At 40.2% G+C, this 27129-nt stretch overlaps 1 protein-coding gene across 1 annotated transcript in view; it reads left to right on the forward strand.

Moving 5' to 3' along the window:
* Positions 1-27129, forward strand: part of LOC528412 (ATP-binding cassette sub-family C member 4) — a 209142-nt gene that overhangs the window by 118708 nt on the left and 63305 nt on the right. Inside the window, exons 23-26 of the mRNA XM_059884492.1 lie at positions 219-329; positions 7513-7613; positions 9217-9408; positions 23129-23284. Of these exons, the coding sequence (XP_059740475.1) occupies positions 219-329; positions 7513-7613; positions 9217-9408; positions 23129-23284 (560 nt within the window). The remainder of the gene's footprint in view (positions 1-218; positions 330-7512; positions 7614-9216; positions 9409-23128; positions 23285-27129) is intronic.

Consider the following 27129-nt stretch of genomic DNA (forward strand, 5'->3'; position numbering starts at 1 on the left):
GCATGCTTCCTGGACTGATTCCTGTGTGTCCCATACATTCATTGTCTTGTGTTAGAACCTAGTTTTCTAGAATCTTCAGGTTCCTTGGGTATGTAACTTTGCTGTCCTACCTGTGTAAAATCTTCTGTAGCTCAACTGAGAAAATATTCTCCCTCATGAGAAGCAGCTAACATGGTTTTTCTGTTTATATATTACACTTATTATGGTTCACAAAACAGAGGCTTGGTTCCTGCTTTTGACGACGTCCCGATGGCTCGCTGTGTATCTAGATGTCATCTGTGCCATCTTTGTCACTGCTGTTGCTTTCGGGGCCCTGATTCTGGTAGAAAGTAAGTAAAGATATGAATACTTGTGGTATGTTTACACTTTTTAGCTTTTTTTTGTAGTTATTAAACTCTTGTCATCTATACTCTTTATAGATGTCTAATATATACTCTTTGGTTCTAATGAATTGTATTAAAGTGTCTGTAGTATGTGACTCCACAGTGTGGTCCATGAGAAGTTGTTTCTGTCTTAATGAGAACTTTTATCTTTTTTTTTTATTTACTTATTTATTTACAGTAGGTCTTTTTGAGGCCATTAAAAAAAAAAAAAGATTGGCATATGGTTGATTTACAATGTGTTAGCTTCAGGTGTACAGCCAAGTGACTCTGTTATACATATATCCACTTTTTAAAGATTCTTTTTCCATACCCCATGAACATTGGGGTGAATGTATATTTTTTTAAGTAATTTGCATTTTGATTACTACTTCAAATGAACTATCTTTTAGAAAAGAATTTCTATATTTCACTTTCAGAATCCTTAGGAGCAAAGTCCAGGTATGACGTGCCTGCTCCAGCAGACCTTTGGTGCCTTGGGCCCCTGCTTTGGCTCGCTCAGGACATTCTTTCATTTTTATTTTAAGTTTTATTGGGGTATAGTTCATTTACACTGTTGTCTTAGTTTCCAATGTACAGCAAAGTCAATCTGCTGTACATATACATATATCCACTCTTTTTTAGGTTCTTTCTCATGTAGATCATTACTGAGTTCTCTGTACTTTACAGTAGTTTCTTATTAGTTATCTATTTTAATATTTTATATAGAGTAGTATGTATGTGTCAATCCCAGTCTTCCAATTTATCCCTCCCCTCCCTTATCCCATGTTAACCGTAAGTTTATTTTCTACATCTGTTACTCTACTTCTGTTTTGTAGATAAGTTCATTTGTAGCCTTTTGTTATATTCCATATATAAGCAATATCATATTCTCTTTGTCTGACTTACTTCACTCAGTATGAAAATCTCTAGGTCCAGCCATGTTGCTGCAAATGGTATTATTTCACTCTTTTTTATGGCTGAGTAGTATTACACTATATTTATAATAGCGCATCTTCCTTATCCATTGCTCTGTTGATGGACATTTAGGTTGCTTCTATGTCCCGGCTGTTGTAAATAGTGCTACAGTGAACATAAGGGTGGACGTATCTTTTGGAATTATGGTTTTCTCTGGATATATGCCCAGGAGTGGGATTGCAGGATCATATGGTAGCTCTCTTTTTAGTTTTTAAAGGAAACTCCATATTGTTCTCCATAGTGGCTTTACCAGTTTACATTCCCACCAACAGTGTTGGAGGGTTCCCTTTTCTCCACATCCTCTCCAGTATTTATTGTTTTGATGATGGTCATTCTGACTGGTGTGAGGTGAAACCTCACTGTAGATTTTTGCTTTTTTTTTTTTCATTTTTTTTCACTGTAGTTTTGATATACATTTTCCTAATAATTAGAGATGTTGACCATCTTTTCATGCATTTTTTTTTTTTTTTTTGGCCATCTGTGTTTCTTCTTTGGAGACATTCTCTTTTAATCTTCTGCCCATTTTTTGGATTTTTTGTTTATTTATTTATTTTATATTGAACTGCATGAACTGTTTGTATATTTTGGAGAGTCATCCCTTGTAAGTCACTTTGTTTGCAAATATTTCTCCCCATTCTGCAGATTATCTTTCGTATTTTTTATGGATTTCTTTGCTGTGCAAAAGCTTTTAAGATTAATTGGGTCCCATTTGTTTATGTTTTATTTTATTTTCGTTACTCTAGGAGGTCCTGCAATTTATGTCAGAGAGAGTTCTCCCTGTGTTTTCATCTAAAAGTTTTGTAGTGTCTGGTCTTACATTTATGTCTTTAATCCATTTTGAGTTTATTTTTGTGTATGGTGTTAGGGAAAGTTCTAATTTTATTATTTTACATGTAGCTGTCCAGTTTTCCCAGCACCAGTTATTGAAGAAAGTCTTTTCTCTGTTGTATATTCTTGCTTACTTTGTCATAAGTGATCATAGATGCCTGGTGGTTATCTCTGGACTTTCTGTCCTTGTTCTGTTGATCTGTATTTCTGATTTTGGTGCCACTTAGCATTTGGTACCACTTTCAGTTACTGTAGCTTTGTAATACAGAGAAGGCAATGGCACCCAACTCCAGTACTCTTGCCTGGGAAAGTCCCATGGACGGAGGAGCCTGGAAAGCTACAGTCCATGGAGTCTCTGAGGGTCGGACACGACTGAGTGACTTCACTTTCATTTTTCACTTTCATGCATTGGAGAAGGAAATGACAACCCACTCCAGTGTTCTTGCCTGGAGAATCCCACGTATGGGGGAGCCTGGTGGGCTGCCGTCTATGGGGCTGCACAGAGTCTGACACAACTGAAGCGACTTAGCAGCAGCAGCAGCAGCAGCAGCTTTGTAATATAGTCTAAAGACAGGGAGCGTGATTCCTCCTAGCTTCATTTTTCTTCTTTGTTTTTCTCAAGATTACATTGGCTATTCATGGTATTTTGTGTTTCCATTCAAAATGTAAACTTTTTTGTTCTAATTCTGTGAAAAATGCCATTGGCAATTTGATAGGGATTGCATTGAATCTGTAGATTGCTTAAGTAGTTTGTTTGTTTGTTTACAGTAGGTCATCATGGAGATCTTTTATCTTTTTATCTTTCTTTGAATGAGTTGAGGTCTATATAACTGTAGAAGGATGACCTTCTGAACATCCCAGGTAGTGTCCTGTAGTTGGATAGAGAGAACCAAGTTTACTATTAAGCTTTCTGTACAGCTTAGAAAAGGCTGAGGAACTAGAGATCAAATTGCCAACATCCGCTGGATCATGGATAAAGGAAGAGAGTTCCAGAAAAACATCTACTTCTGCTTTATTGACTATGCCAAAGCCTTTGATTGTGTGGATCACAGTAAACTGTGGAAAATTCTGAAAGAGATGGGAATACCAGACCACCTGACCTGCCTCCTGAGAAGCCTATATGCAGGTCAGGAAGCAACACTTAGAACTGGACATGGAACAGACTGGCTCCAAATAGGAAAAGGAATACATCAAGGCTGTATACTGTCACCCTGCTTATCTAACTTCTATGCAGAGTACATCATGAGAAACGCTGGGCTGGAGGAAGCACAAGCTGGAATCAAGATTGCTGGGAGAAATATCAATAATCTCAGATATGCAGATGACTCCAACCTTACAGCAGAAAGTTCAGTTCAGTTCAGTCGCTCAGTCGTGTCTGACTCTTCGCGACCCCATGAATTGCAGCACGCCAGGCCTCCCGGTCCATCACCAACTCCCGGAGTTGACTCAGACTCACGTCCATCGAGTCAGTGATGCCATCCCACCATCTCATCCTCTGTCGTCCCCTTCTCCTCCTCCCCCCAATCCCTCCCAGCATCAGAGTCTTTTCCAGTGAGTCAACTCTTCGCATGAGGTGGCCAAAGTACTGGAATTTCAGCTTTAGCATCATTCCTTCCAAAGAAATCCCAGGGCTGATCTCCTTCATAATGGACTGGTTGGATCTCCTTGCAGTCCAAGGGACTCTCAAGAGTCTTCTCCAACACCACAGTTCAAACACGTCAATTCTTCGGTGCTCAGCTTTCTTCACAGTCCAACTCTCATATCCATACAAAAAACCTCTTGATGAAAGCGAAAGAGGAGAGTGAAAAAGTTAGCTTAAAGGTCAACTTTCAGAAAACGAAGATCATGGCATCTGGTCCCATCACTTCATGGGAAATAGATGGGGAAACAATGGAAACAGTGTCAGACTATCTTTTTGGGCTCCAAGATCACTGCAGATGGTTATTGCAGCCATGAAATTAAAAGATGCTTACTCCTTGGAAGGGAAGTTATGACCAACCTAGATAGCATATTCAAAAGCAGTGACATTACTTTGCCAACAAAGTTCTGGCTAGTCAAGGCTATAGTTTTTCCAGTGGTCATGTAGGGATATGAAAGTTGGACTCTGAAGAAAGCTGAGCACCAAAGAATTGATGCATTTGAACTGTGGTGTTGGAGAAGACTCTTGAGAGTCCCTTGGACTGCAAGGAGATCCAACCAGTCCATTCTAAAGGAGATCAGTCTTGGGATTTCTTTGGAAGGACTGATGCTGAAGCTGAAACTCCAGTATTTTGGCCACCTCATGCGAAGAGTTGACTCATTGGAAAAGACTCTGATGCTGGGAGGGATTGGGGGCAGTAGGAGAAGGGGACGACAGAGGATGAGATGGCTGGATAGCATCACTGACTCGATGGACGTGTGTCTGAGTGAACTCCAGGAGTTCGTGATGGACAGGGAGGCCTAGCATGCTGCAATTCATGGGGTCACAAAGAGTCAGACAGGACTGAGCAACTGAGCTGAACTGACTGTTTAGGTTATAGATTTTAGCCTTAGGGCTACTTGGAACTCTTGGTTGTAGGCGTCTGGTGTACTGGTGTTAGAAAGAGTCTCTGTAGCAAAAACAGTATCCTCACTGCTGTGTGCGTCACAAATGAGCAATTGTTGGAATGTGTGTCATGAATTCACCATCCCTCACTATTCCATAACAATAACCCTGAATCACAGTCTTTAATGCAAAAATGAGATTAATTTGTTAGATTTAAAAGCATTGCCTAGTTTTGCAAAACCCATTGTCTTGTTTTTGTGATTTCAATAGCAGATACATTGGACATAGTGAAATTACATAATGATAATTGAAGCATAAGGTTAAAAATCTGAGCAATGGCATCCTCACCTATGTTATACTGTCAAGTGTATCTCAATCCAGGTGGGATTAATATGATAAAGGATGAAAATGGTAAGGATCTAAGAGAAGCAGAAGAGATTAGGAAGAGATGGCATGAATACACAGAACAACTGTACAAAAAAGATCTTAATGACCTGGATAACCATGATGATGTAGTCACTCACCTAAGCCCAGACATCCTGGACTGTGAAGTCAAGTGGACCTTAACTTCAAAGCTTTACTATGAACAAAGCTAGGGAAGGTAATGGAATTCTAGCTGAGCAGTTTAATCTCCTAAGAGATGATTCGGTTGAAGTGCGGCACTTAATATACCAGCTAATTTGGAAAATTCAACAGTGGCCACAGGATTGGAAAAGGTTAGTTTTCATTCCAATCCTAAAGAAAGGCAATCCCAGAGAATGTTCAAACTATGATACATTTGCACTCATTTGCATGCTAGTAAGGTTATACACAAATTCCTTCAAACAAGACTTAAGCAGTGCATGAACCAGAAACTTCCAGCTGGACAAGCTGGGTTTACCAAAGGTAGAGGAACCAGAGGTGAAATTGCCAATATTCCCTGGATCATAGAGAAATGAAGGGAATTCCAGAAAAACATTGGCTTCATTGACTATGTGAAAGGCTTTGACTGTGTAGATCACAACAAACTGTGAAAAATTCTGAAAGAGATAGGAATACCAGACCATCTTACCTGTATCCTGAGAAACCTGTATGCAAGTCAAGAAGAAACAGAACTGGACAAGGAACAATGGAGTGCTTCAAAACTGGAGAAGGAGAATGACAAGGCTGTATATTGTCACTATGTTTATTTAACTTATATGCAGAATACATCATGCAAAATGCTGGGCTGGATGAAGCACAAGCTGGAATCAAGATTTCTGGGAGAAATATCAATAACCACAGATATGCAGATGATACCATTCTAATGACAGAAAGTGAGAAGCCTCTTGATGAAAGTGACAGAGCAGAGTGGAAAAGCTGGCTTGAAACTCAACATTCAAAAAACTAAGATCATGATATCTGGTCCCATCTGGGGAAAAATTAAAAACAGTAACAGATTTTATTTTCTTAGGTTCCAAAAATCACTTCAAACTGTGACTGTAGCCATGAATGAAAAGATGTTTGCTTCTTGGAAGGAAAGTTATGACAAATCTAGACAGACTATTACAAAGCAGAGACATCACTTTGCCAACAAAGATCCACATAGTGAAGGTATATTTTTTCCAGTAGTCATGTAAGAGTTGTCAACAGATGTATGAGCTGGGCCATTAAAAAAGGCTGAGGACCAAAGAATTGATACTTTCAAGCTGTGGTTTTGAGAAGACTCTTGAGAGTCCTTTGAACTGTAAGGAGATCAAACCAGTCAATCCTAAAGGAAATCAACCCTGAATATTCACTGGAAGGACTGATGCTGAAGGCAAAGCTCCAATACTTTGAGCACCTGATGAGAAGCGCTGACTCATTAGAGAAGACCCTGATACTGAGAAAGATTGAAGGCAGGAGAAGAGGGGAGTGGCGGAAGATGAGATGGTTGGATGGTATCACTGACTTGATGGACATGAGTTTGAGCAAACACCAGGAGATAACGAAGGACAGGAAGCCTGGTGTGCTGCAGTCCATGGAGACAGAGAGTCAGACATGACTTAGTGACTGAACAACAACTTTGTTCAGTTCAATTGCTGAGTCATGTCTGACTCTTTGTGACGCCATGGACTGCAGCACACCAGGTCTCCCTGTCCATCACCAACTCCCGGAGTTTTCTCAAACTCATGTCCATTGAGTTGGTGATGCCATACAACTATTTCATCCTCTGTCGTTTAACAGCTTTGTTAGTTCTTTCTAAATTCATAATATTCTTTAAAAATTACTTATTTATTTGGCTGTACTGGGTCTTAGTTGGGGCATGCAGGATCTTCAGTCTTAGTTGTAACAGGCAGGACTTTAGTTGCAGCATGTGAACTCTTAGTTGTGGCATGTGGAGTCTATCTAGTTCCCTGACCAGGGATTGAACCTGGACCCCCTGCATTGGGAGCTCGGAGTCTTAGCTATTGGACCACCAGGAAAGTCCCTCATAGAGTTTTTTAACTTTATTATTGTCTCATACAACAGAAGTAATATTATGAGTAATACTATTATTACATGCAAATGATTTAAATATTATAAAGGAGTCTTCTCACTACTATATATAAAATAAATAACTAAAAAAGACCTACTGTATAGCACAGGGAACTCTATTTAGTACTCTGTAATGATGTATGTTGGAAAATAATTTTTAAAGAGCAGATTACATATATGTCTGGCTAATTCACTTTATTGTATACCTGAAACTAACACAACTTTGTAAATCAACTACACTCAAATAAAAATCATAAAAATAAAGGAGTCTTCTTTGTAGAGTGACAGAAGGACCTGTGTGAAGGGTTGAGAAGGAGACTGACTTTCTTCTTCTTCTTCCTCATTTAGCTTTGGATGCTGGGCATGTTGGCCTCATCTTGTCACTAACCATCACACTTATCAGTATCTTCCAGTGGTGTGTCAGGCAAAGTGCGGAAGCTGAGAACACGGTGATGTTTATTTTTCTGTTCTTAGCCTTTTCAGGTCTCCTTGCTGTTATATGACATAAAAGCAATTCTTACGTAAAATAATAAAACTGTTATTTTTACATCATTTTACAAAGTTTTTTTACATTCTCCTCCATCTTCTTAAGGGCTTCTCTTGTGGCTCAGAAGGTAAAGAATCCTCCTGCAATGCAGGAGCCACAGGAGACTCAGGTTCAATACCTTGGTTGGGAAGATCCTATGGAAAAGGGAACAGCTACTCCAGTATTCTTGCCTGGAGAATCCCCATGGACAGATGAGCCTGGCAGGCTAACAGTCCATGGGGTTGCAAAGAGTTGGGCATGACTGAGCAAGTTTCACTTTCACTTTCCATGTGCTTAAAGTTAATGTAAAATAAAATATATACATATTTTTCTCAGTCATGTGTATGCCATGTCAGAAGGTTTTGTATTCATCACAAACTGTCTCCAAATACAACCTCCTGTAGAAGGGAGGTTCTGAAATTCTGGAGACAATATAAGCTCATTTCTTAGCAGCCTGTTTACATTTGTTTCTTAATGGGTAATTCCTCATTTTTGGTAAAATAAAATAATCCAATATTTTGAGGTTTATTTAAATTACTATGTTCCCCCACCCATCCCCCATTTTATCATTTATTTTTGTGTGTGTTGAACACTGAACGAATATGCTGGTGGCCCTTCTTCCTGGTAGGATAGGCTCCCTCTCAGAATATGCTTTCTAAGGTGTGGAGTCATTGTTCTTTAGAAGAAACATTATACACTTTTGAATATTTGTACCTTTTCCTAAAGGGAGAAAAACAATAAAAATGAAATTTTTCCATATCTTTCTTCTAACAGAGTAGAAGTAGTGAAAGTTGCTCAGTCGTGTCTGACTCTTTGCGACCCCATGGACTATATAGTCCATGGAATTCTTCAGGCCAGAATACTGGAGTGGATAGCCTTTCCTTTCTCTAGGGGTCTTCCCAACCCAGGGATCAAACCCAGGTCACCTGCATTGCAGGAGGATTCTTTACCAGCTGAGCCACAAGACAAGGCCAAGAATACTGGAGTGGTTAGCTTATCCCTTCCTCAGGGGAACTTCCCAACCCAGGAACCGAACCAGGGTCTCCTGCATTGCAGGCAAATTCTTTACAAACTGAGCTATCAGGAAAGCTCATAACAGAGTAGAAAATTACTGATTATTAAAATGAGGTTTGATGACCATCCAGTTCTGTTCATCTATAACACGTGGCCCTTCTGTGGCCACACATTACTAGTTGGTGTCCAAAAGTATTATTTTCTTTGAAAATATTCTTTTTTTTTTAATTCAGATGTGAAAGGAGGATCAATAAAATTTTACCATGCATTTCTTTGATTTTTTAGCTTTAATATAAAATTGAAGGAAATAGTCATATGTGAAAGAGTTGAAGATGATGAACAAGTTTTTAAATCATTCAAGGCCTTATCAGACTCCTACTTCTGTCCTTTGTGGATGCTGAGATCTAGGTTGTTCTGAACTATATAAAAGCAGAAGGTTTCATTTACAATCTCTGAACATCCATAAACAAGACCCTCTGATACTAACTCATGAGATGTCATATATGTTTCAGATGATTTCAGTAGAAAGGGTGATTGAATACACAGACCTTGTGAAAGAAGCATCCTGGGAACTTGTGTATCGTCCACCACCATCCTGGCCCAACAAAGGAATGATTTCCTTTTACGATGTGAACTTCAGGCATATGTTGGACAGGCCTCTGGTATTGAAGAACCTGTATCCAGACTTTCACCCAAGACAAAAGGTTAGTTTAAGCCATTTGCCTTTTTAAAATCTGGCTAAAGATTTAGCACCACATCTGCTCTTGACTTCTTTGGCAGTGTGTCAGGGGGACTGTTTCCTCCTAATGGATGCAGATTAGATCAGTGACATTGTAGGTGAATCTTTCTTGGAAACTGACCATGGAATGGGGATACCAGGAAACTTCTTCCCTGTGTTGTGAGTTCCCTCATAATGGTTGATGGGCCTTGGGATCCAGGGCTCCATCTTAACCTGACTCAGGACACTATATGTGACATCTGATTATTCATACAAAGTCTGGGATATCAGTGTTGTCTTCCTGGCCCTAACCCTGCAATATTTCATTCCTTTCCATATTTTCTTGTTTGTATTTCTGAGATCTCCTCCTCCTCCCATGGTGCCCTGTGGTTGCAGCCTCCCTCTCTGTCCCTTAGCCCTTCCTGTAGCCTTGTCCTCCACTCACCCACACTGAGCTGCCATCCCCCTGCCCTCCCCCCACAGACTACTGCTTTCTTTAGCACAGATCTGATCCTTACTGGCCTGGTGAGCTGCTGCTGGAACCATAGCATAGCTTCAAGTCCACTCCAGCAGGGGCCATGGGGTGAGCTTGTGTCCACCAAAGAGCCTCAATAATAACCCAGTCAGCAGTGAGGAATCATGGTATCAGATGGAGGCAAGGTCTAGAGATTGGCTCAAAGTCAAAAGCAAATTGATGGGAGCAGAGAAGATCCATGTGGGAGACGGCAGAGAAGCTTGTGACCTGGACCTGTCAGCATCCATGTCTGCTTGTGATGTTCCTTCCACACTCAGTTTGAGGCCCTCAGCTGGGATCAGGACAGAATCTTGAAGAAGAGACTGAACTGGACAAGGTGTTAGGAGCTCTTCCCCACCTCTCTGCAGCCAGTTTGTCTGACACACACACACCCCTGAACTCGGATTGTGTGTAGTTTCTCCCAAAGCACCACGTCCTCCCTGTTCCCAGTGCACATGCTGCCCCTCAGCCTCAGAGACCCAGGCCCTCCGTCATCTGGATGGTGAAAATCTCCTCGTTTTCGGAGTCAACCCTAATGCATCTTTGAGACTCTCAGTTCTTCCTTAGTGTCTTATATATTCTTTCAAGATAGCATTTATGGTACAGCTATATTTATAGCAGCCAAAAGTTGGAAGGAACTAAATACTTACGCAAAGTATTATTCAGCCTTAAAAAGGAAGAAAATTCTGACCTGTGGATAAACCTTGATGACATCTTGCTAAATGAAATAAGCCATACACAAAAGGAATGAATACTCTGATTCCATTTATGTGAGATTCCTAGAGAGTCAAATCCAAAAAGACAGGAAGTAGGATGGTGGTCTCCAGAGACTGGGGGAGGGGAAATGGGGAGCTGTTTATTTAATGGGTATGAATTTCAGTTTTACAATGCCAAAAAAAATTCTCAAGCTTGGTTGCACAGGAATGTGAATGTACTGAACACCGAACTATCCACTTAAAAATCGTCAAATAGTTAAATTTCATGTTATGTGAATTTTATCATAATTAAAAGAAAAGATAGCACCTGTGGCATGCTTTGTAATTTGGGATCTGTATCTCATAGTACCTTGAGGCTTTGTAAAATCAGGGAGCATCTTGTTTTCATATTTGTTCCCAGAAAGTAGCATTCTGCAGGGCACAGAGAGAGTACTGAGGGACTGCTGGTTGTGAGGCTGAGTGAGTTATACAGGTGTGAGCAAGCAGAAACCAGCAAACACATACACACACAAACACATGACAACTCTGTAAATAACTGAAAGAACTGCTCTTTAAAACTCTTACCACCCCACAGACCCATCTAGTGGAAAATAGCTATAATTTAATGCATTATTGATTATTGCAAAGCCTTTGACTGTGTGGATCACAATAAACTGTGGAAAATTCTGAAGGAGATGGGAATACCAGACCACCTGACCTTCCTCTTGAGAAACCTATATGCAGGGCAGGAACCAACAGTTAGAACTGGACATGGAACAATAGACTGGTTCCAAATAGGAAAAGGAGTACATCAAGGCTGTATATTGTCACCCTGCTTATTTAACTTATATGCAGAGTACATCATGAGAAATGCTGGGCTGGAAGAAGCGCAAGCTGGAATCAAGATTGCAGGGAGAAATATCAATAACCTCAGATATGCAGATGACACCACCCTTATGACAGAAAGTGAAGAGGAACTCAAAGGCCTCTTGATGAAAGTGAAAGAGGAGAGTGAAAAAGTTGGCTTAAAGCTCAACATTCAGAAAATGAAGATCATGGCATCTGGTCCCATCATTTCATGGGAAATAGATGGGGAAACAGCAGAAACAGTGTCAGACTTTATTTTGGGGGGCTCCAAAATCACTGCAGATGGTGATTGCAGCCATGAAATTAAAAGACGCTTACTCCTTGGAAGGAAAGTTATGACCAACCTCAGTTCTGTTCAGTTCAGTTGCTCAGTTGTGTCTGACTCTTTGCGACCCCATGAATTGCAGCACACCAGGCCTCCCTGTCCGACCAACCTAGACAGCATATTAAAAAGCAGAGACATTACTTTGTCAACAAAGGTCCGTCTAGTCAAGGCTATGATTTTCCAGTGGTCATGTATGGATGTGAGATTTGGACTATGAAGAAAGCTGAGCACCGAAGAATTGGTGCTTTTGAACTGTGGTGTTGGAGAAGACTCTTGAGAGTCCCTTAGACTGCAAGGAGATCCAACCAGTCCATCCTAAAGGAGATCAGTCCTGGGTGTTCATTGGAAGGACTGATGTTGAAGCTGAAACTCCAATACTTGACCACCTCATGTGAAGGGTTGACTCATTGAGAAAGACCCTGATGCTGGGAAGGACTGGGGGCAGGATGAGAAGGGGATGACAGAGGATGAGATGGCTGGATGGCATCACCAACTCCATGAACATGAGTTTGGGTAGACTCCGGGAGTTGGTGATGGACAGGGAGGCCTGGCGTGCTGCGATTCACGGGGTCGCAAAGAGCTGGACACAACTGAGTGACTGAACTGAACTGAACTGAATGAATGAAACCCTTTTAACATAATAGAATATTCAACTTAATGCCTAAATGTTACCCAGGAAGCAGCTTCAGTTAGTCACAGGGCAAAAGCTGGTCCTAATTATTTCCAGTTCCATTGTAGGTCAGGAAAAGGTGAACTACTGTGTTGGGAAAATATTAATCACAGCTCTTGATACAATCTTGTCCCTCAGAGCACTGTGTGTGATGGTTGCTTATACTCAGACAATGTGTCTGTCAGATTTTCTGTTGTAAATGTAATTTTGTTAACCTCTACTTGTCTTAAATTTTCCCCAAAGCCATAAAATATGAATTATCTAAGAAACTCTGTAGGACAACTTAGAAACATAACAGATTCTTCTTCTTCCTTCTTAAAACCTTTAAATCATAGGATCATTAAGATTCTAAAATGTTTGAGGGAAAATTGAATTTGGAGACTGAATTAATAAATTCAGTATCTTGACTTTTGATCTGTGCCTTGGTCCACTCTCAGTATCACTATTAGCTTCATTTCTGTTTTTGGAGATGACACCCAGGCAGCGTGTTCATGAATTGATTTCACTCTGCCTGTGTACATCCCAGGCTCCATCTCCTGTTCACCTGTCCCAGCCCTAGTCACTCCAGGACACCCTTTTGGTGTTGGATTTGATTGAGAGAGGCTGTTGTCGGAGGGTTGGGGATGGGGACATGGGAGTGAGGCAGCCCAGCATAAGGGGGGCTTTATTTTCTTTCCCCCATTTCTTCTTCTATCCCAATTCCTAGAAGTTACAGTCAGTAGGAGAGTATGTTAGGTACTATGCAGAATTTTAATTCACAGAAGAAATAGCAAGTGAAAATAAAGAACTAGGACTTCCCTGGTGGTGCAGCAGATAAAAATTTGCCTGCCAAGGCAGGAGACACTGGTTTAATCCCTGGTCTGGGAAGATGCCACATGCCACTGAGCAACTAAGCCCTGAACCACAACTACTGAGCCTACATATCACAACTACTGAAGTCTTTGCTCAGCAACAACAGAAGCCCCCTCAGTGAGGAGCCTGTGCACTGCAGGAGTAGCCCCTACTCATCACAACTAGAGACAGCTCGTGCAAAGCAATCAGGACCCAGCACAGCCAAACAGAAAAAAAATCAACATGAGGTAAATAGCACGCTAGACTTCCTAGGTTAGAGTCTGAACATGGGCTGCATTTTTCATTTAGATGATTTTGTGGTTGATTTGATCATTTTACAGAGTCCTGAACAATAAAGTATTGTCCAGTTCTTGAGGTAGATTAATTTTGCTTTGTTTTTGCTCACAGCTATTATTTGGATGATACAGTTTTACAGATGCTTAGTAGACCATGCTATAATGTGCAAAAATATTAGTTTACTACTTTTTCCCTTTTTTACATAATATTTTCTTTAAAACTGCTCCCTTCACTCCCAGATTATCCCCTTCCCCTCCTGGCTTCCTAATTCCCTGTGACTCAGACTGTGGTGTCAGGGCCAGCAGCACCTGCCTCTCCTGGAGCTTCTTAGAAATGCAGAGTCTCAGGCTCACCCAGACCTCTTGACTCAGATTTGTATCTGAACATGACCTCTTCCTTTCTCTCCCATGGACAGTTTTTAATGAGTGATAACCTGTGATTCTCAAGAAATGTTCTTTGACAGTTTGAAATTGAACTCAAGAATTCCTAAATCTCTGTTGTGACTGAGCAAGAGGCTCTAGAATGTTCAGTGGCCCTAGATTTACTTAATTTTATGCTCTATAAATTGCACTTTTACATTATAATCTAATTCTGTGTGATTCAATCACATTATTTGTGTCTTTCCAGTGGAGTCTGTCTTCATTACAGGCAGTTTTCATACTGCTGTCTGTCCTTCCCCACACCAGCCTCCTGCAGGGACTGGAGGGATTTCCCACAGACTCAGCCCTGCCTGGACCTGGAGTCAGAGACAACCCCATGTAGCAGTGTATATTCGGCTGTTTCACAACCTGATGGGATCAAAAATGAGTCTTTCTGGCCCAAGAAGGGCACATAGTCTGTTTGGCCTGTTCCCCAGGTACCATGTGTCCCACTTATGCAGATTTCTCTCTCAGTCCGGCTGTGGGTGCCGGTTCTTCCTGCTGATGGCTGGTCCACCTGCCCGCAGGTACCCTCTTTGCTCTCACTCACCACATATATGCCTGTGTCCACGTCATGCTTTAACTCTCTGACCATAAGATCTCTATGGTAGGCCTGTTCCTTTAACTACAACTACACCTCTCCCCACTTTCTCTGTTCTGTCTACACAGAGGGGCATGATAAGTTGTCAGGCCATCCAGGGGATAAGGAGGTCCATCAGCAGATGGAAAAGAGGCCAACATATGTGGATTTGAGTCGCATCCTGCTACTTATTAGCTCTGATATTCAGACAGACTAATTTATCTAAGCCTAAATCTTTTCTTATGCAAAATGGAAGTCAAAGGATGTAACCTGTAGGCCTGATGTACAATTTAAGATAAGACATGTAAAGCACCAAGAGTAAACACTTGGACAAAAATGGTCATCATTTTCATAGGGTGTAAAATGACCATAACCACTTATGCTGTGGAAGGTGGTGTCTGTCCCATGAGAATGAGGTGTTGGCCATTTGAAGTTGTATTTATGGCTATAGGATCCATCTGCTGTGTCTGTCTCTGTCTGATATATCTTATACCTAAATAATATGGTAAAAATTTCCCATAAATTTCTCTGGCTTGAGTTAAAAATCTCAGCTCCCAGTGGAAGTTTCTTTGTCTCAGGGCATCACAGGTAATACAAATAAGAAAAAAATCAAATCAATACAGATCCTGATGTCAACATATACAGTCCAGTTGAAGAAACAAGAAAATGGCTATATTAGCTTTGTAAGCTAGAACGAGGTCACAATTTTTATAGATGTATATAAAAAATGACATAACATCTCTTAGAGTTGGGACAAACCCACATGAGGAGACACGGAGAGCATTTCCAAGGAATTAGACATGTGAGACAGACTTAGAGATGTGTCGTTAGGGTTTCAGCAGGTGGGAATGCATGTGAAAGGCATTCCAGGAGGTGGGACCAGCATAAGCAAAAGTATGATGTCCTGATACAGTGAATGAAGACCTAGACACCTGCAAAGCACTCAGGAAAATGAACTACAGAGTGTGTAACACACATTTTATATTCAACCTTCACCACTACCTACTGATGCCAAGGAAGCTGACTCATGTACATGAAGAATGGAGAGGTTAGAAGGACAGTTTTGTAGAAGAGACATCCTGGGGTGGAGTGTTGAGTGCTGAGCTGGAATTCAGAAGTTTAATCTGAGAAGTGAGAGCACATGGACCAGAGTAGGCAGGTGCAGGGGACGGGGAGCCAGGAGCTGTTATGCCTCCAGCAAGACATCCTGGGAAAGTGATTCCACTTCTTGGAATCAAGTTGATGTCGATTAAAACAAAGCTATATCACCTGGATTTGTGAACATGCAGGGAAATGGGTGGGAGCAGAAAATGGAATTATACTTCTGGGGGTAGGTTAGCAGTTTAACAGCTTCCTCCTGAAAATGTTCATACCTTGTTGTTGTTCAGTCACCTAGTCATGCCTGACTCTTCGTGACCCCATGGACTGATACACACCAGGCTTCTCTATCCCTCACCATCTCCTGCAGTTTGCCCAAGTTCATGTTCATTGTATCAGTGATGCCATCCAGCCATTTCATCCTTCGTCCCCTTCTCCTCCTGCTTTCAATCTTTCCCAGAATCAGGGTCTTTTCCAATGAGTTGACTCTCTGTGTCAGGTGGCCAAAGTATTGGAGCTTCAGCATCAGGCCTTCCAATGAATATTGAGGATTGATTTCCTTTAGGATTGACTGGTTTGATCTCCTTGCTGTCCAACGAATTCATACTTGCTGTTCAAGGGGTTCATATTTGACTCTCAGCAATTCCACATCTGAGAATTTATGTGAAGAAAATGATTCATATTGTTTGCAAAGATTTAGCTTCAGGGATATTTAAGACAGTTATTTATAATAGCTAACTGTTTGATGCTGCATAAATATCAAGCAGTAGCTGCTGCTTCTGCTGCTGCTAAGTAGCTTCAGTCATGTCCGACTCTGTGTGACCCCATAGATGGCAGCCCATCAGGCTCCCCTGTCCCTGGGATTCTCCAGGCAAGAATACTGGAGTGGGTTGCCATTTCCTTCTCCAGTGCATGAAGGTGAAAAGTGAAAGTGAAGTCGCTCAGTCCTGTCCGGCTCTGAGTGACCCCATGGACTGCAGCCTACCGGGCTCCTCTGTCCATGGGATTTTCCAGGCAAGACTACTGGAATAGGGTGCCATTGCCTTCTCCGATCAAGCAGTAGAGGATTTGTTAAATAAATGATCACATGTACTATAATATTATGCAACAATTAATGTAAATTTTTATGAAATATGAAATAAAAGCACATATAACAGTATGTTCACATTAATCCCATTTTGTTTAAATATGTGAACTTGTATCTTTAAGAACACATCCAAAAAAATAACAACAGCAACAACAAAAAGAACACATATAGAAGCCTAGAAAGTAAAAACATCATTTTAAGAATGTTTTTTTCAGAGTGCTGGGGCATAGCTTGTATTTATTTACTTTTCAAATTCATTTGCACTGATTATGATTAGGGAAAGAGTTTATTTTGTTTTTTAAACACTGTGAGCCTGGGAAAGATGTAATGAGAGTAAGTGGGGGAGACGGATGAAGGGGTGGTTTTGTGTGGAGCATTGGCTGTTGATTATGTTGAGTTTGATGCGTGAAGAGAGATCCAGGAGCAAGTGTCTAACAAGTTGTGTTACCATCAGAGAGCAACCTGGTTGGAAAAACAGAAAGGGGCCACTGCAAGCAAATAACAGAAGATTTTCTTTAAGAGTCTTTATAATTGTATCTATTTCTTTATTTTTGGCTGGGCTGGGTCTCTGCTGCTGCTCAGGCTCCTCTCTAGTTACTGTGTGTGGGCTTCTCACTGTGCTGTCTTCTCTTGTTAAGAGCATGGGCTATAGGGTGAGAGGGCTTCAATAGTTGTGGCACATAGGCTCAATGGTTGTGGTTCATGGATTCTAGAGTGCAGGCTTAATAGTTGTGGCGCATGGGCTTCGTTGCTTTGCAGCATGTGGGATTCTCCTGGACTGGGGATTGAACCCACATCTCCTGCATTGGCAGGCAGTTTCTTTACCACTGAGCCATCAGGGAAGACCCCAAGTGTCTTTCGATTGAAGAATATAAGCTTACTGAAACTGGTGACACTCTCCATGGGCAATTGGTAAAACCCTATGGTTACCCAGAAAAGACATTTGGACTATAGCTTTGATGACTGAACTCTAGGAATAATCAGAATCAGGTTTTCTTTGAGTTGCCTTTTTCTTTTTGGGGGGTCTGAGGCCATGCAGCATGTGGAATCTTAGTTCCCTGACCAGGGATCGAATCCATGCCTCCAGCAGTAGAAGCACAGACTCTTAACCCCTGGAATGTCAGGGAAGTCCCCTGGTTTTTTAGTTCTCTTCACTGGAGTTTGGAACTCACAGTCCTGTGGTAATGAACAGCCCTCGGTGCCCTACATATCTCAGTCCATTTACACAAAGTTTACAGATGTTCCCATTTGCACAGATGGATCAGTTTTGGTGGAGCTGATAACATGAGAACATACACACATTCTCACAGATCAGTTCTCACCTGTGTCCTGATGTGTGTTGATTTATGTATAAGAACACTCAGAAATATAGGCCCACCTGTTTTACTGTGCTTCACAGATAATGCTTTAAAAAAAATGGACATTTATGGCAATGTTGTGTCAGGCAAGTACCCTGGCACCATTTTCCCTATAGCATTTGCTCACTTCGTGTCTCTGTCAGATTTTGATAATTCTTGCAGTATTTCAAACCATTTTATTATTATTATATTTATTATCCTGATCTGTGATCAGTGGCTTTTAATGTTACTACCCTATAAATGCTTAGATGGTTAGCATTCTTTTAACAATAAAGTATTTGAAATTGAGGTATGCACATTTTTTATATATAATGCTATTGTACATCACTAGACTACAGTATAGTATACACATAACTTTTATTTGCACAGAGAAACAAAACATTCATATAACTCGGTTTATTTTGATATTCAAAATATCTTTGAGGCCTGCCTGTACACAGAATGCATGAGCCACATAAATACATACTATGACCTGCCTATATGCAGAGAATGGCCCATCTATATTATATGAATTAGGGTTTAACATAAGGTACAAAATGTCCTGAGAAGCCTGTATGCAGATCAAGAAGCAACAGTTAGAACCGGGCATGAAGCAATAGACTGGTTCAAAATTGGGAAAGGACTACCTCAAGGGTGTATATCATCACCCTGCTTATTCAACTTAATGCAGAGTACAGCATGTGAAATGCTGGGCTGGATGAAGCACAAGCTGGAATCAAGACTGCTGGGAGAAATATCGGTAACCTCAGATAAGCAGATGATACCACCTGAATGGCAGAAAGCAAAGAGGAACTAAAGAGCCTTTTGATGAAAGTGAAAGAGGAGGGTGAAAAATCTGGCTTAAAACAACATGCAAAAAACTAAGATCACAGCATCTGGTTCCATCACTTCATGTCAAATAGATGGAGAAACAATGAAAAGAGTGATAGATTTTATTTTCTTAGGCTCAGAAACTCACTGTGGATGGTGACTGCAGCCATGAAATTAGAAGACACTTGCTCCTTAGAAGAAAAGCTATGACAAACCTAGACAGAATATTAAAAAGCAGAGACATTACTTTGCTGACAAACGTGCATATAGTCAAAGCAATGGTATGTCCAGTAGTCATGTACGGATATAAGGGTTGGGTCATAAAGAAGGCTGGGCACTGAAGAATTGATATTTTTGAACTGGGGTGCTGGAGAAGACTCTTGAGAGTCCTTTGAACAGCAAGGAGATCAAACCATTCAATCCTAAAGGCAATCAGTCCTGAATATTCATTGGAAGCACTGATGCTGAAGCTCCAATACTTTGGCCACCTGACACAAAGAGCCAACTCATTGGAAAAGACCCTGATGCTGGGAAAGACTGAAGGCAGGAGGAGAAGGGGACAACAAAGGATGAAATGGTTGGGTGGCATCACGATTCAATGGACATGAGTTTGAGCAAACTCCAGGATATAGGGAAGGACAGGGAAACCTGGCATGCTGCAGTCCATGGGGTTGCAAAGAGTCAGACACTACTGAACAATATCAAAATATCTTATAGTCATTGCATTGTCTTTATAAGATAATAAAATTAGCTGAACCCACTTTTCTTACGTTTAATCTCTATAAAGATAAATTCTTTTTTGAAGTGCCATGATTGATTTTACAGACTAAGATGTGAAACTTCAGAGGTTTTCAAATCAGGAAACATGAAAAGTTCTAAGCATTCTGATTATATTACTCAGAAAGATTTATTTCTTCTTTATTTAAAGCCAGGAGTTTTAAAACTTTACTGATTTACACATGATTCAAGCATATCTTACACTCTCATCAATTCCAGATTTTACGTAGAGATGACATCATCTCTTGGAAAGCTTCCTTCAGAAAATTTGCAGTTGGGCTTCCTGGGTAGATGGTAGAGAATCTGCCTGCAAAGTAGGAGACCCAGGTTCCATCCCTAGGTCAGAAAGATCCCCTGGAGTAGGAAATGTCAACCCACTCTAGTATTCTTTCCTGGAGAATTCCATGGACAGAGGAGCCTGGCAGGCCACAGTCCATGGGGTTGCAAAAAATTGGACACGACTGATCGTCTAATGCTTTCTTTCACTTTAAAATTCATTGGTAAAAAAGGCCAGTTTCTGCATAAGTATTTAAATGTGGTTTTATCCCCCACCAGCATTTTACCTAGGAAAAGGAAATAGCAACCCACTCCAGTATTCTTGCCTGGAGAATCCCATGGACAGAGGAGTCTGGCAGGTGACAGTCCATCGGTCGCAGGAGTCAGACACGACTTAGCAACTAAACTACCAACCACCAGCATTTTACCTACATTGTATTGATTCTTTAACCTTACTGTTAGTGCATTTAGTTTCTCTCTGCTTTGCTTTTAATAAATAGACTGACGCTTGACATGTGTTTTTCCAAGGTTCAATTTTAAGTATTAACGTATTAATAAAATGTCTTTTGAACTGCTCCGATGAAAGGTCCAATGTAAATATCAAATACTGTCTGTGTTGTTCTTGGTCTCATTATGTACATTTTGTCTACTGGCCTCTGTCTTTCAAGACTGAGACCTGCATTTTATATGTGAAGATGTTTCCTTTCAAGATAAAATGTAATTAAGGTATTTAATATCAGGAAGTGATTTCATTTTTCTGCCAAAGAATAATTCCTCTTAAATAAATAACATACCCCTGAGAAAGTGAATACTTGTTTGTGTATAATCCTTCTGACTTGACTTGTTGATATCTCTGTAAAATTACCCATGTAATTCTCAAGGTCAAATTACACAGGGAGTAGGAATAAAACTAATTTAAATTTTTTCTTTTTTTAAAAATTTTATTTTATTTTTTAACTTTACAATGTTGTATTGGTTTTGCCAAATATCGAAATGAATCCGCCACAGGTATACATGTGTTCCCCATTCTGAACCCTCTTCCCTCCTCCCTCCCCATACCATCCCTCTGGGTCGTCCCAGTGCACCAGCCCCAAGCATCCAGTATTGTGCATCAAACCTGGACTAGCGACTCGTTTCATACATGATAGTATACATGTTTCAAAGCCATTCTCCCAAATCTTCCCACCTTCTCCCTCTCCCACAGAGTCCATAACACTGTTCTATACATCAGTGTCTCTTTTGCTCTCTTGTATACAGGGTTATTGTTACTGTCTTTCTAAATTCCATATATATGTGTTAGTATACTGTATTGGTGTTTTTCTTTCTGGCTTACTTCACTCTGTATAATAGGCTCCGGTTTCATCCATCTCATTAGAACTGATTCAAATGAATTCTTTTTAATGGCTGAGTAATACTCCATTGTGTATATGTACCACTGCTTTCTTATCCATTCATCTGCTGATGGGCATCTAGGTTGCTTCCATGTCCTGGCTATTATAAACAGTGCTGCGATGAACATTGGGGAACACGTGTCTCTTTCCCTTATGGTTTCCTCAGTGTGTATGCCCAGCAGTGAGATTGCTGGATCAAAAGGCAGTTCTATTTCCAGTTTTTAAAAGAATCTCCACACTGTTCTCCATAGTGGCTGTACTAGTTTGCATTCCCACCAACAGTGTAAGAGGGTTCCCTTTTCTCCACACCCTCTCCAGCATTTATTGCTTGTAGACTTTTGGATGCAGCCATTCTGACTGGCATGAAAGGGTACCTTATAGTGGTTTTGATTTGCATTTCTCTGATAATGAGTGATGTTGAGCATCTTTTCATGTGTTTATTAGCCATCTGTATGTCTTCTTTGGAGAAATGTCTATTTAGTTCTTTGGCCCATTTTTTGATTGGGTCATTTATTTTTCTGGAGTTGAGCTGTAGGAGTTGCTTGTATATTTTTGAGATTAGTTGTTTGTCAGTTGCTTCATTTGCTATTATTTTCTCCCATTCTGAAGGCTGTCTTTTCACCTTGCTAATAGTTTCCTTTGATGTGCAGAAGCTTTTAAGTTTAATTAAGTCCCATTTGTTCGTTTTTGCTTTTATTTCCAATATTCTGGGAGGTGGGTCATAGAGGATCCTGCTATGTCGCAGAGTGTTTTGCCTATGTTCTCCTCTAGGAGTTTTATAGTTTCTGGTCTTACGTTTAGATCTTGAATCCATTTTGAGTTTATTTTTGTGTATGGTGTTAGAAAGTGTTCTAGTTTCATTCTTTTACAAGTGGTTGACCAGTTTTCCCAGCACCACTTGTTAAAGAGATTGTCTTTAATCCATTGTATATTCTTGCCTCCTTTGTCAAAGATAAGGTGTCCATATGTGCGTGGATTTATCTCTGGGCTTTCTATTTTGTTCCATTGATCTATATTTCTGTCTTTGTGCCAGTACCATACTGTCTTGATGACTGTGGCTTTGTAGTAGAGCCTGAATTCAGGTAGGTTGATTCCTCCAGTTCCATAAAACTAATTTAAAATTGACTTCTTATGGACTACTTAGGAGACTACTGGGTTTTCACCACAGTCAGGTTATTTAAGTCATCTTCTTCCTTTATTTATGGATGTTAGTTACATACATAAACACAAACAAACACACATATATAACACATACACATACATGTCTCCCCCTCTAACATACCACATAATGGATACTATGTGATAATTGTAGAAAACAAACAGTTTTCTGCATATTAAGCATTTACTTAGGGAAATCTGAATAGAAGGCATAAAAGTCATTATACTTTATATTGTGTATTCTAGAGATGATGGTGGTCTCATTTAGGGACATTTGTGAATTTCTGTCATTTTTGGTTGCCACAGTTTTGGGCGTTGCATCTGATATCTAGTGGGTTCATGGCTGCTGTTAATCATCCTAAAATATACAGGACAGGCCCCCGACCCTCAACAATGAATTATCTGGTCCAAAATGTCAACAGGGCCTTGCTTGAGAAACTTATAGACTATTCTTTACATATAATAGAACTTTTAAAATTCATCTTCAACAATCAGGGTTCTCCTGGGTTTTGTGCGTCCTGTTAATTCTTCATCCCCCTGGGTCTCTTTACAGGTTGGCATTGTGGGAAGAACAGGAGCTGGAAAAAGTTCCCTCATTGCTGCCCTTTTTAGATTGTCAGAACCTGGAGGTAGAATTTATATTGATGACATCTTGACAACCAGTATTGGACTGCACGATTTAAGGAAGAAAATGTCAGTTGCACTTCAGGTATGCATAGCAGAGCACTCTCACATATTCTTTTCATAAGATATCTAAAGTTTAAGTGCTTTTAATTTGATTAGTCTTTTCAAATTAAGGAATGAGTTGATCCTTTTTTACCCAATAGAGCATATTTTTAGCAGGAGGTATTTTCAACAAACACTTTCATTGGATACCAGGTTTTGTTTTGTTTTGTTTTCATCTGTTAGTTTTGTGTGTATGTGATTTAATAACTTACTGAGATAGATTTCTGGACTCAGACTTCCTCAGTTTCCACAATGTTATCGACTGATAATCACATAAATCTGAGAACAGAAGGATAAATGGTTTGCTTAGCACCAGAGAGTTTCCTATAGGGAAACATGAATTTTATTAATAAGTGTCTTATAGATATAATTTTGCTGTGGGAAATGAGGGCATCTTTTAAAAAGTGATATCTCCTCGGAGAACTTTCTGTGAAATTGTGGGGCTTTGAGAATTATAGGATATATAGATGCTTTGGGGAGACTGACAATTTAGCCATTAATGAATAATTTTCACCAGGGAGGCAGTACAGAATAATAAGGAAGAGCAGGGGACTCAGAATTCTGTCTGTGTATCTTGGTTTTCTCTGTCTTACAAGGCAGATAACAGGACCAACCCCTCAATCTGTTGTGAGGACAAAATAGGTCAGTGAGTGTGAAGTGCTTCATGTAGACCCATATGTGCCTGCTGGGATGGTGGAGTGTTGAGTTGGCCATCTCTTCCTAGGCTCTGATTCTGTTTTCTTTTCTTCTTCTTCGTAAAGTAGTATAACTTTCAGGGAGAGTTTTGGAGACCGGATTATATGGACGGGTAGACGCTCCTGTCTTTCCTTGTGGTTCATTCACTGAACATAATTCCATGATATTTACTGAGAAATTACTATCCTCCAAGTGTATAGCCAAGGGCAACCTAGTTCCTGTGTCCTCATCTATCATCCTGCCCACTGCTTTGACAGACTTGCTTATTAAAAAAAAAAAAATGAGTTTTTTATTTATATACTTAATAATCATTTGCCCATCAAAGGAAGCTCAGAAAAATACCCTCTTGAGATGAGAAACAGAGAAGAGAGGAGAGAGAATGAGCCAGGCAAATGTGCTTCCTGGAATGTGGGTGCAATATGTCCTGAAATACCTGTTTATCAGGAAGCATGTACAACATGGCTCCCAAAGGAAGGCGAATGTGAACTTGGGTACAAGTGTTGCTATCTACCCGTGACCTCAAAAATACCTGGAATTACTCTAAGTAATTTTAAAACCAAGATATTCTTTTCAGGCTCTAGTGAAATGCCACCTCACACCCCTTAAGATGTCTGTTATCAAAGAAAAGAGAGAGAAAAATGAAAATGATAAGCATTGGCAAGGATGTAGAGAAATTAGAATCCTTGTTCATTGCTGATAGGAATGTAAAATAGTCCAGCTACTATGGAAATCAACTTGGTGGTTGCTCTGAAAAGTTAATGATGGAATTATCATCAGTGCAGTTCAGTTCAGTCTTTCAGTCATGTCCGACTCTTTGCGACCCCATGAATCGCAGCAGGCTAGGCCTCCCTGTCCATCACCGACTCCCAGAGTTTACTCAAACTCTTGTCCATCGAGTCGGTGATGCCATCCAGCCATCTCATCCTCTGTCGTCCCCTTCTCCTCCTGCCCCCAATCCCTCCCAGCATCAGGGCCTTTTCCAATGAGTCAACTCTTTGCATCAGGTGGCCAAAGTATTGGAGTTTCAGCTTCAGCATCAGTCCTTCCAATGAACACCGAGGACTGATCTCCTTTAGAATGGACTGGTTGGATTTCCTTGCAGTCCAAGGGACTCTCAAGAGTCTTCTCCAACACCACAGTTCAAAAGTATCAATATTTTGGTGCTAAGGCTTCTTCACCGTCCAACTCTCAAATCCATACATGACCACTGGAAAAACCATAGTCTATTACCTAGCAATTCTACTTTAGAGTATAAACCCAAAAGAATTGGAAGAAAGGTCTTGAAGAGATACTGGAATATGTTTGTTATAGCAACATTATTCTCAACAGCAAAAAGGTGGAGGCACGCAAGGGTCCATTGACAGATGAGTCAACAAACAAAATGTGGTGCATACACATACAGTAGAATATTACTCAGCCTTAATAAAGAAGAAAATTCTGATACTTGCTACAGCACAGATGAACCTTTAAAAAATTAGGCTAAGTGAAATAAGCCATTTACAAAGGACAAATACTGTATGATTCTACTAAAAGGAGTTACCTAGAATAGCAAATTCATGGATACAGGATGTAGAATGGTGGGTGCCAGGAGTGGCCAGGAGTGGCCAGGAGAAGGGAGTTGTTTAATGGGTACAGAGTTTCAGTTCCTTAAGATGAAAGGAGATCTGCGGCTTGGTGGTGGTGATGGCTGTACAACAATATGAATGTATTTAGCATCACTGGACTGTGCACTTAAAGTGGTTAATCCAGCAAATTTTATGTATATTTTATCACAATTGAAAAAAATTTTTTTTCAAAGGTATCCCTTTCAGGAAAAATGGGAAGAATGTTTCAGCACATTCAGTCCCCATATTTAAAGATTTCCTCTGGCTATTAGATTTATGACTTATGGTTACAGTAGAAAATAAATGAGCTTAGATTCCCAAGTTTTATGTTTTGATGGTACTCATCGCTAAAATGGTCATGTGAGATTAGTTAGTAGAAATAAAGGGCATGTCTGTAAATTCCTTTCATATCATTGGATGCAAAGCTTTAGAAACATGCCCTGAGTTATTTTTAATGCTTCTTAATAGGAAAAAGTTGCATGCTTGTATACATAAAATAACTCTGTAAATAAATAACATTGGATGATTCTTGGCTCTGCCAATAATATTTGGAAGCACATCTGAGCAAGGACTAAACATGCCTTGACCTCAGCATGTTTTGGTTCTGTTCTGTTGGGTTCCATCCTTCCTTGGAGCATGTTCTAGGTACATATTCCAGAGAGTGTGTTTACAGAATAGTGCTAAGCTTTGTATCCATGTAGATTCCACTTTTTATGCCTTGGTCTCCAAGGTGCAGTGTTGGTTGATTAAAGAAAAAGAATCTGGAGAGAAATTTCAGTGTAAAGATTCCCAGTAAGCCATTCAGGAAGCACACGGGGATAGAATGGTAGTGTAGACCCAGTGTCAGTGTGACCCACAGTTTATTCCTGCTCTGCCTCGTCGACTGTGAGGCCTTGATGATGTAACTTGGCTGCCAAGCGTCAACATCCTCGTCCTTAAACCCATTCTGGAAATCATGGACCCACAGATTTGTGAAGATGTAACTTAGTGAGATAATGTTTGTGCGCATGTCTCATTCTTAGGAATGTTCAGTCATCAGGAACTGTTATTATTCTTAAGAATCAGGGCACTGGCCTTTTGGGTATTGTTTCTACTTAAGTAAAAACAGTAACACCTTCTGAAATGACTTTTCTCTTTAATTTCTGTTTATGTGTTCATGGTCTTTGGTGATTTTCTTTATATTTATTGCTTAATAATAAAAACTGAATTGTTACATAAATATTAATAGTAGGGCAAAGAAACAAAAACAAACAAACAAAAAAACACAATAGGAATTTTGGGGAAAAGCATAACAGAGAAATATATCTAACATTTTCCACCAAGAGCAAGAATTCAGACTAAAATTTTTTTGTATTTTGATTTCTGGCTTTCCTCCCACCAGCTTCTTTCCTGACTATCACCTTGTACATGATCTTACTTTCCAATCCCCCACCAAAACCTCCAGCCCTTTTCTCAGCCCTCTCCACACTCTTGACTATTTTCTTTCTCTCTTTGAGGACAGGGCCTATATCTCTCATTTCTGTTCCTC

This window comes from Bos taurus, unplaced genomic scaffold, assembly GCF_002263795.3.
Source record: "Bos taurus isolate L1 Dominette 01449 registration number 42190680 breed Hereford unplaced genomic scaffold, ARS-UCD2.0 Leftover_ScbfJmS_713, whole genome shotgun sequence".
NCBI classification, from domain to species: Eukaryota; Metazoa; Chordata; class Mammalia; order Artiodactyla; family Bovidae; genus Bos; species Bos taurus.